The sequence below is a fragment of the Episyrphus balteatus genome, chromosome 1 (genome assembly GCF_945859705.1).
Source record: "Episyrphus balteatus chromosome 1, idEpiBalt1.1, whole genome shotgun sequence".
Classification (NCBI taxonomy): domain Eukaryota; kingdom Metazoa; phylum Arthropoda; class Insecta; order Diptera; family Syrphidae; genus Episyrphus; species Episyrphus balteatus.
Window position 1 is genome coordinate 114673332 of NC_079134.1, and position 11734 is coordinate 114685065.

Genomic DNA, 11734 nt, shown 5'->3' on the forward strand with positions numbered 1-11734 from the left:
GTACCGTTACCTGTACCTCTACCGCGTACCAGCGTTACCACTTGCTGAAAAAAAGTCGAACTAGATTTGAAGAAAAAATGGAAGTAGATTGAGAAAAATCGAAGCAGATTTTAAAATATCCTTTTTTTAATGAAAATCTATGCTAAAAAAAATTATTCTATTAAATTTATTTAAGTTAAATAATTTATAATCAGTAAAAACAACTAAAACAAAAAATTTTTGTTCATTCAAACTCCATATTTTCGGTATAAATGAACAATTTTTAGCCAAATATTTGGCTTTCTGAAAAAAGAAGTAGATTTGGCTTAAATTTTGATAATTTGAAGTAGATTGGAACAGAGATTTTAAAATGAAGTAGATTTCGATATTTTTGTGATGGTGCGAAGTAGGAAGTAGATTTTAATTTTTTTTGAAAAAAAGAAGTAGATCTACTTCAATTGAAGTAAAGTGGTACCACTGCCGCGTACCCTCCGGTGTGGCCAAGCCTTGAAGGGGAGCAGCGTACCAGGCTTGAACCGTGAACGAACTCATTTATTCTGTTTGCTACTTAATTAATTTTGCTAAAATTGCAAAATATACCAAAATCAAAACAAAACAAAATCGTTGGAATTTTTGGTAGTCAACAAGTGTGTTTGATTGGGAAAGGACATTTTTTGTGCAAGCACGAGATTAAACAATAAACAACTTTTACCACGGAAACCATTATCTTAATCGCCAGACGGGTAATTATTTATTAATTAATATCTTATGGGTTACTGAAATTTAATAAATTTCATCATTGAATTATATATTAGAAATTTTTAGAATTTCAATCTAATAAGTTAGTGTTTTGTTATTTGTATTTATCGCTCGCTAAGATTTTATCAGAAAAAAATTTTGCTGAGAAATCCAGTTAGGTTTCGGATTACTGAATTAAACAATCCAACGCCTCCTTCCCCCTTTCCCAGATACCGCTCGCGTTGCGGTCCATTTTCACCGTACGATGGCACTTTCAATTGCTGTATCGGCACTTTTTTAGAATTGTTTGAAAGATAAGAATTTGGGACTGCTTAATACTAGCAGTCACAAAATGTAAAGAGGCAATTAAATTAAGGTACACAAAATTAAAAACAAAAAAAAAAAAGAAAGAATAAATCTATTAGAATAAATAGCATGCTCAGGCTCATGCATGTGTTGTTTTATTAAAAACTAAAAAAATGTAAGTTCCACTTTCAGTCTCCCTCTCCTTTCCATTTTTGTTGTTCAGAACAATTAAGAAGTGCCATATAAAAGATTCCTTTGGGTGATCTTGCTATGATTATAAACACTGGGCAACAAAATTGCATTTTTGTTTGGTTTACGAAACTAAACTCTTTTTTAACAATTTACTCTTTTTAATCTAGCTGCTCTGGTTGAAGTTATACAGAAGCAAATAATCTATTATAGCGATAACGATAATATCTCGAAAACGCAAACTGATTTCAATCAATTGTTTTTGAAAAAATCGATATCAAAGTCAAAATTTGTGAAAAAAAGTTCGAAAACACATTGAATTCTATTTTTGCGAAGACTGTGATTTTAAATATGAAATTAATCGATGAAATAAACTGCCTCAATTAATTTCTTATCAAATACCTAAAACCATATGCTTTTATGCCTTCTAGTTTCCGAGAAAATTGAAAATATGATTTGATTTAAAAATTAGAATTAAGTGTACAATTCTGGCTTTTGAAAAAAGGTGTTATTCATAACTGTAAGTGTTGCCGTTGTTTTTTATACAGTGGCGACAAAATAAATAGCACATGTACCCTAAAATTTCTAAAATGAAAGTTTTTCGCACTTTTTTAACTAAAAAGAGCTGTTTTATTAATGAGGAAGTAAGAACACAGATAAATTTGATTTATTGAAAAAGAAATTAAGGGGTAATAACACCTTGTAAACCACGAAATCGAGCGTCATTTTCATCAGCGTATAAAACAAAGAAGAAATATTATTTTCTTTTGGTGTTTGTTTATTTACATAAAGTATATTAATAGGTAACAAAATAGACTAATGTTAAATTTTTTAATGATGTGAAATTTTTTAAATGGCGGTGTAGTTCAGGATGATAGCAAAATCCTGTGCTCCCATCGGGCGATCAGCTAACTCCTACAGTTTTTAACCGGTCGCGCTGAAATTTGGTGTGTAGCTTAATAATACTATTCCCTAGTGAAGTACGTAGGATTTTTTTGAAATATTGATTTTTAAAGAAATGGCATTAGTTTGAAAAAAATATTTTATTCCAAAAACAATATTCGGTGAAAAAAAGACCAAAAAATCGATAAATTTTAATATGTAAAAAAAAATCCTACGTTCTTCACTAGGGAATAGTATTATTAAGCTACACACCAAATTTCAGCCCGATCGGTTAAAAACTGTAGGAGTTAGCTGGTCGCCCGATGGGAGCACAGGATTTTGCTATCATCCTGAACTACACCGCCATTTAAAAAATTTCACATCATTAAAAAATTTAACATTAGTCTATTCTGTTACCTATTAATATATGTACTTAATGTAACTAAACAAACACCAAAAGAAAATAATATTTCTTCTTTGTTTTATACGCTGATGAAAATGACGCTCGATTTCGTGGTTTACAAGGTGTTATTACCCCTTAAGTAAATTGAATTCTTTAACAAAAAATAACAAAATCATTAATACAGTTCAAGTTTTTAGGTCAAAATAAATAGCACACTTCCTAAAAACAAAAGCAAGAATACTAGCCCCACCATCCTTAACAGTCTATATGTTATACTGTGGGTCACATTTCAATTGCCCCACGCGGGAGCATTTGGAAATGCCCCATATGGGACATAATAGGCATTTTCAAATGCCCCATACAGAAATAAACTTAAACTACAAAAATAAATTTTTAATTTGTACCCATTTTTGACTTAAGCAAAAAAACACATTTTTTAGAGATTTTACCTGGTGCAGGTTTTCCCAAATATCATAAAATCTATAAGGTTTCTGGCAAACTTGTGAACAACATTTTTGTTCATAATTGTTTTCTTCATAAGAATAAATTTATAAAACACTATTTTTATAACACATTTTTCGAAGAAAATCGGCCCCAAAGTCAAAAATTATGATGGGTAAGCAAAAAATAATTCCATTTAAAAATTAATATCTGAGCTATTAAAAAAGATATTAACATTTTTTAAATGATTTTCATAGTTTTTTCTTCTCTGTATACTTACTTTTGGATTGCTATGTTTAGTTTTTTGTCACTTTTTCATTAAGTATTTGACAATTTTTTTTTGTAAATATGCAGGCAATGATTAATGAAATAAAACCATATTTAAATTTTTTTCGAAAATGTGTTAAGAGTTTTTTTTAGCGGTCTTGGTTAAACAATCACTTATCCTTCCAAAAAAGAAAATTACAAGTGCAATTAAATGTAGTGATCACCGTCCCATAAATATGCTTCCATTATATGAAAAAATTATAGAAAAAATTGTATCCATTCAACTCCAAGAACACCTCGACAATAATAACATCTTGAGTGTATACCAATCTGGCTTTCGTTCAAACCATTCGTGTGAAACTTGTGTAAATTTTGTAGTAAGTGACTGGAAAAGAGAAATTGACTCAAAAAATTGTGTTATAGCTGTTTTCTTAGACCTTAAACGTGCTTTTGAAACAGTCAATCATTTTATATTATTAAATAAGCTAGAGAAATATGGTGTAAAAAATACGGAACTCAAGTGGTTCAAATCCTTTATATGCAATCGATCTCAAAAAACAACAGTCAACGATAAAATGTCAAACCCTGCAATAGTGAATATAGGAGTTCCACAAGGAACAATCCTAGGTGTCCTTCTCTTTCTGCTCTATATAAATGACATGGAAAAAGTGATACAATATTCTAAACTAGTACTATTTGCTGATGACGGGTTGCTTTATATATCAGGAAATAATCTAAATCTAATAAAAGAAAATATTGAAAAAGACTTAAGTGCAATATATACATGGCTAAATATGAATAAACTTGTTCTCAACACCAATAAAACAAAATTTATGATACTAAATAATCCATCACCTGAACTGCAATTTAACATACAAATCAATAATACTATAATAGAACAAATAACCTCAATTAAATATCTTGGCATTGTGTTAGATAACAAATTATCATTTAATGAACACATAGACCACATATGCAAAAAAGTGCCAAAAAAGTTAGGAGTCCTTAGAAGGACGCGTAAAAATATTTCTAAAAATAGTGCAATAAAAGTGTTTAATGTAACTGTCAAGCCCCATTTTGAATATTGTGCAAGTCTTCTCTATTTGTGTAACATAACCCAAAAAACTAGACTGCAAAAATTGCAAAACAAAGCCATGCGAACAATACTAAAATGTGATCGATATAGCTCAATAACTTCAATGCTTGAATCATTAAATTGGCTAAATATCAACCAAAGACTTTATATGTTGGCATTGGTGTTTGTATTCAAAATAAAACACAATCTTTGCCCAGAATACCTACAATCTAGTGTACCTACAGGAAGAGTAATACCATATAACCTAAGAAATGTTGAAGAGTTCAATATTATCCGGACCAGAACTAGTAGAGCACAAGCCAGCATACTCTACATGGGATTACAAGCCTTTAACTATCTTCCAATCAACATTAGAAACATCAACACTTTGAATCAATTTAAAAATCAAATATTTATATATGCCAAAACTTATATTAATTAAAATTTATAGGTCAATTATTTTGAATGTAACATAAATATCAAATGTAAATTATCATTAAATATAAATGGCCACTGAGCCAAATAAAGTTCAAAATCAAAAAAAAATCAAAGTTAGGGGTGTATACTTACTTTTGTTACTGAGTGTAGGTACTATATATCAATTTATGCATTCGTACAAAAAAAAAAGTTGAGATAACATTTTTCCATGACATTACGATGGTAGAGAATGCCAAAAAACTGGGTCCCGGAAGTCCGTCTGTCTGTCTGTCTGTATAAGGAACTACAGCCTAAACGGATGGACCGATTAATGTCAAACTTGGCATGTAGCGTTATTTGGCGACTGTCCAGAGGGGTTTTTGGAATTAATTTTTTTGAACAAAAAATAACGGTACTTGTCATATAAAAATTTCGGAAAAGTGTAATTTCTAGAAAACAGCTCCAACGATTTTGTAAGTTTAAAGACAAAGTCTATCTTCTAATGAAAATTTTTTTTTGAAACGGTACCTGCCATAGAACCGTTTTTTTCAAATCCGATTATCTCCGAAACCGCTCATTCGATTTCAACGAAACTTTTTGTGAAGAAGCATTTATATAATTTTCGAAAAAATAAATTTTTGGATTTCTAAAAAAAATTTTGAAATTTTTTTTTTTTTTTGAAAAATCAAATTTTCAAAAACGGGACATTGAATTTTTTTGAAATTTTGTTTTTAGATGTTGATTAGTAATTTCTACAAAATGGCATACCAATTTTATTTTAAAACTTTTTTTCCAAAAAATTATTTACAAAAAATAAGTTTTTTAAAAAAACGGATCTAAAGTTTTTGAAAATTTTTTTTCTAAAAACGTATCTTAATATATTAATCAAAACTGCATTCTTGTTTTGGAGAGCAATTTAATTTCAGATTTTATCTCATTTCTTTTTAAAAACGAATTTTTTTTTTATATTTTTTGTGCCCATGTAGGTACCTACATTTTCCAAATTTCTATACAAAAAGTCTTAAAATTTAAAGCAACTTGAACTCTAAGAGCAAGACCCAGTCCTGCATTTTATTTTAATTATTTTTCTGATAACTCTCACCACCTACCCTTATCTACCATTTTCGTTTTTATTTTTAGGACACCCTGTATATAGCCTGTTTCGATTAGATCCCAAATTATAATAATAATTTTCGAAGTTACCTCATTTGGGTTCTAGTCGAAACAGGCTATAAGCCCTCTTCCCCTGAAAAATATATAACATAGCATTTCTTTCTTTTCAGTTCTCACTTCCATTAAATTCATAAATTAATTAAATTTATGTGCAATGACGGAAATAAATAGAGATCTGCATCATGCTGTTAGCTATGGAAACCTAGAGATTGTACGAGCCTTAATTAATCTACATGGAATTCATAGTTCCGAATCACATGGATATGTTCTTCTTCGTGAATCGATCAAGCTCCAGCGCAAGGAAATAACTAAATTCCTTCTAATCAGCGGATCGAGAGTAAATAGTAAAAGAAATCGATCAGTTCGTTCAAATACACCACTTCACTTTGCTATTCAAAATGGTGACATTGAAATTACACTAATGCTTCTAGATCACGCTGCTGATATTAACGCACGAAATGAAAGTGGTTTATCACCCCTCCTAATAGCTATTCAAGAAAAACAAGAAACTATTGTTGATATACTACTGAAAAGAGGAGCTATTCTTAATACTTGCAGCAAAGGTATAAGTCCTCTTCATCATGCCGTTGAAATGCGCTTATGCAATATAACTGAAAAACTTTTACAATTTGGAGCCTATGTAGATTCAAAGGCAAATTTGTATCACAAAAAAGAATATACACCGCTTCACTGTGCAACTGAAAATGGAGATTTAGAAATTGTAAAGGTTCTCTTAAAAAAAGGAGCAAATGTGAATTTTAAGACAGCCGATGGACTTACATCTCTGCATTTAGCATGTAAAACTGGAAATGTAGAAATAATCGATTTACTTTTAAGCAGCAATGCCGATATTAATGCGCGTGAACATAATAAGTTAACACCACTCTACATAGCTGTGGAAAATTCTCGCAGAGAAGCTGCTAAATTGTTAATGGATCATGGAGCAAAAATCAATGATGAATTCGATAACGGGAAAACCATACTAAGTTGTGCTGTTGACAAACGCTTATCATTGATAGTCAACGACATTCTACAATACTCTCCAGATGTCAACAACATAATAAACAAAAAATCTTTAAAAACTGCCCTAAGTAAACGTAATGGTTATTCAGAAATTGTTGAAAATATGGTAAAATATGGTTTTTCTGATAATCATGTAGACATAAATGATACCGCTTTGCTGCATAATGCTATTAAAATGGGTAATACTAAAACTATTGAAGATCTAATAAATTATGGACTAAACTTGACTTGTAAAAAAAAAGAAAATTGCATCGTTTTGCACATTGCTATAAAACATAAACAGTTTGAGGTAGCGAAACTCTTGCTTACCCATGGAGCTGATGTAAATGCCAAAGATGAAAATAAAAAACCTCCTATATACTATTCTGTATATAACTCTGATGTTAACATGACTAAGCTTCTACTATCCCATGGAGCAAATATTCAAAAGAGTCCTGAACTGCTTGGGATTGCTACAAATAAAGTTTGTAAAGAAATTATTGAAATTCTACTTGAAAATGATGTTGACATTGAAGGTACGGATAAGTTTGGAAGAACAGCCTTACACATGTGTGCGTCACAAGAATATGACGTATTCTTTGATATCCGTAAAAATAGCCCGGATAGCCCGGAGGTCAAGTTAGCCAAGGCAGAAATAGCACAAATACTTCTAATCAATGGTGCAAATGTTAATGCTAAAACTACCATAGGTAATTATACCGCTCTTTGGTTGGCATGTGCAAAAAAATCTATAAATCTTATTGAAGTTCTTTTAAAATATGAAGCTGATGTGAATATTCCAATGGGTTTTACACCATTGCATATTGCTACTGAAAGTGGAAACGAAACTATTATTGAAATGCTTTTGAAGAATAACACGAATGTTGTTAAATCAAAGCAAGAAAATGGTGATACAGCTCTTCATATTGCTGCCAGAAGGGGTCACAAAAATGCTTTGCAAATATTGATAAAATATGGAGCAGATGTTAATTTAAAAAACAATAAACGTGACACTGCGCTACATTTGGCTGCAAAAGGAAATAACTATGAAATAGTTTCGATTCTCTTGAAACACATGTCTATAATCGATTCCCAAAATATTGATGGGAATACTCCGCTTCATATTGCCGTTGGATTAGCGAAAACCGATTATATACACGATCTTCTTAATTTCGGATCAGATATTAATATTTTGAATAACAATAACTGCACAGTTATTGATTTGGCAAATGATTTGGATTATGATATGAGCGATGACTTTATTGACGAGGACGATGATGGCCTAGAGGACGAAGAAAGATTTGCTGATCGTGAAGATGAGAAAATCTACATTCTTCAAACTTTACTATCGCATGCAATAACCTTAAAAGCTGTTAATTTATATTCTGCCAAAACAGATTTGTTTTCGTTTTTAGATGATAATACCTTGTTGGCATTTTTGCAAGAGGATTGCAAAATCGAAATAAAACTTCTAAAGGTTGATAAAATTGCTGCGAATGCAAGATTAAGTTTTTATGATATTTTGACAAAGAGTATTCACTCATTGGCAAGATGCGTTAGAAATGAAGATGTTGTTCGAATTTTTTCATCAGATAATTATAAAAAAAAGTTTCCAATATATGCTGGCATAATTGAAAGAAATTTTAAAAAAGCCACTCAAAGGCGACATTTACTAGATTCAGCATATGGGTTTTTTAAATGCTATTTTAAAATGCCAAATAAATGTTCTGATCAAATACTTAGTTACTTAAGTAATGGTGATTTAGAAAACATTAAAGACTCATGGATAATTTGAAAACTCATAACAATGTTTTTCTCTCAGTAATACGAACTATAAAAAAATCAATAAAAATACTATTTTCGTTACTTTGTTACAAACTCAAGTGTGTGTTTTTTTCTAATTTCTTTAACGGAAAGTTTAATAATTTACCATCAAGAACAACGACAAAATTACAACGAATCAAGCCTGGAGCCCTACTCTGCATTTTGTTCCGAAAGTCAATTTAATTCAAAAGTGCTTTCTATTCCGCTTTTGAATTGGTACTATGTAAAAGGTTGTTTTCATAAACGTCGGAAATCTGCGTTAGTGCAATCGTCTTTTTGCTTTGTTGCAATAACGATCACACAAATTCTGCAGAATGTTTGCAGGCCTGCGTAAGTACAATTGTCAGCAGTCACTAAGTGTTCATAAACGTCAGAAAAAAATATAAAAATGACCACTGAGTGAGTTTCGTTTATTTAGAAAAAAAAATCGTTTTCAGTTCCCGAAAACATTGTTTTTAATAACACGGAAAATTTGTAAACCGTGTTACATTAGCAAAAAATTGGCTCAAAAAAAAATACATACATAATATTCGTCTACTTTTAATAGCGGAATAAAAAAAACGAGTGGTTCACATTTGAAACAAATTATTGAATGTAAAAAAATATTTTTAATTAGAGTGTTTAAAAAAAATTTGTTTTTGCGTTTGAAAAAAAATGATCGATTTGATTTCAGTTGAATTCCAAGAGTAAATGTAAAATATACCATGTTTCTGATCCCATTAATGCGAAGATGTCTTTTTCATAAACCATGTGAAAATCAATTTTTTTTTTGTTTTTTAATTTGAACCACCCTAATGGAATTTTTTTTCTTAGATAATTCGGTCAAAACAATAGCCATGTTGAATTTTTTTCGAATTTCACAACTGTAGAAGATAACATATTTTTGAGCCACCCTAATCCGAAAAAAATCAATTTAAACTCTTTGTATCAGAATACACAATTTAACCCTCTGTAGACCCACCTCTTTTCTGCGAATTTGGTTTATACTTTTTCATGTCGCTAGAACTTTTTTCGGTCTCACTATTTAGTGAGGCGGCTTAGCATTAAAAAAGAGTTCAATCATGCACTTTGTGATAAAAGCATGAAATTAACATCGTTGGTAGTACTCAATACAAGAGTTATTTTGAGATATTGGGTCGCCTTGTATTCCATCCGGAAGGGTAGATACAAGACTTTTTCTGTGTTGCACTCGATTTGTTGCATATCATAGTATAGCTAATGAAACATTTGTATTAATATGATATATGATTTCGAGGTATTTTCTAACGCCCGATCGAATAAAATCAATGCCAAAATGTCTCGACCATCATGTAAAAAGTTATTGGACTCTCTATGAATTGCCTTTTACCTAAGGAACAAGAGTCAGAATATTACCAATTACTCCTTGAAAATAAGTGGTAGGCTGATGAAATTTTGTATGCACGTTTAAAATACCATATAAAAAATAATAAAATATGCTCATCAAAATATTTCGGGTTAAAGGGTTTTTTGTTTTAGCGAGAAAGAACACTTTTGAAATGGTACCATTGCAGCACATGGAAAACTTTAGCATTTTTTTGAACGGCATATATACTTTATATATCATATGACAATCAAAAATAATCAAAAAATGAATTATATTTACCATGGAATATTAAATTTTCATGCAAAACTTAAATTGCTTGCTTTTATTTTTTATTTAATTTTCATACAAATTAATATTTTGAGGAGTGAGGTGCAAAAGTAAAAGTATGAAAAATAATTGTGCAGTTTGTGATAAAAGGATCAAATTAATAGGACTGTTAGTACAATATGTAACCCTTATTTTAAGATATTGGGCGACTTAATATTTCACCTATGAGGATATTTATAACGATGCACAGAAAGCAATTTAAATTAAGTTTTGTGAAATTTGTGATTATTAGATGGCTCATGTACATCCTCATAGGTGAAATATTAAGTGGCCCAATATCTTAAAAAAATTGGAAATATTCGCTTTCGAATTCCATAATTAAGATATTCGACGCGAGTCGGAAGAGAGATATCGAATCTTAAACGAAGGACTTCGTATTCCATAATCTGGCCACAGAACTGCAGTTGCAGTTGGACTAAGTTAGTCGATCGCAGATCTGACTTTATGAACACGTCTAACGCAGGCCTAACTGCGCTTAGGGAGGCGCCCAAAACGCCCAAACTTTCGAAATAGAAAAAATAGTATGTATATTGGTTTTTGATCATATATATTTAACTTTTGATAATTTATAATTGGGCTTGATGATCGATATGAAAAAATGCAATCAATTAAAAAACTAATTCATTCTTTTTCCCAACGTTTCTCCGGTTTTTTCCGGCTTCATCAGGGGGTTTGGATTTGTTAGTTCTTAAAGAAACAATTAACAATGAAATGTTTGATGAATGAAAAACTAATAATAATTTGTACATTTAAATAATTTAAACAATTTGATTACTATTGCACTTACTTTTGTTGTTAATAAATTACATTGAAGAACAATTTATATAAAATAAAATTAAAAATAAACTTTTAAAACTTTACAGAAAATATTTTTAATTTTATTTTATATAAATTGTTCTTCAATGTAATTTATTAACAACAAAAGTAAGTGCAATAGTAATCAAATTGTTTAAATTATTTAAATGTACAAATTATTATTAGTTTTTCATTCATCAAACATTTCATTGTTAATTGTTTCTTTAAGAACTAATAAATCCAAACCCCCTGATGAAGCCGGAAAAAACCGGAGAAACGTTGGGAAAAAGAATGAATTAGTTTTTTAATTGATTGCATTTTTTCATATCGATCATCAAGCCCAATTATAAATTATCAAAAATAGTACCTATGTACTAAAAATTTATTTTACGGATTAGTTTTTTTTCGAATTCAGTTGGGTAAGAAATAATTATAGTAATAAATTAGTTTAATGTAAAACGAAGGCAAGTAGATTTGGTTGCACTAAAACGCAAAAAATAATTAATAACGGAATGAACGGAAAATTTTTGGAATATTTGCAAGTTGGCATTTATTTCTGATACAAATCTCT

The 11734-nt window shown here is 30.1% G+C and overlaps 1 protein-coding gene across 1 annotated transcript; it reads left to right on the forward strand.

The window, feature by feature from the left end:
- The first annotated feature begins 583 nt into the window (after nucleotides 1–583).
- Nucleotides 584–8702, forward strand: LOC129906556 (ankyrin-3-like). The gene is made up of 2 exons (XM_055982362.1): nucleotides 584–722; nucleotides 5981–8702. The coding sequence occupies exon 2, from the start codon at nucleotides 6025–6027 to the stop codon at nucleotides 8665–8667; it is 2643 nt and encodes an 880-aa protein (XP_055838337.1). The 5' UTR covers nucleotides 584–722; nucleotides 5981–6024; the 3' UTR covers nucleotides 8668–8702.
- Nucleotides 8703–11734: the final 3032 nt, after the last annotated feature.

What these genes read in the sequence shown, in the direction of transcription:
- LOC129906556 (XM_055982362.1), top strand. Translation starts at nt 6,025, where the DNA reads ATGACGGAAATAAATAGAGATCTGCATCATGCTGTTAGCTATGGAAAC.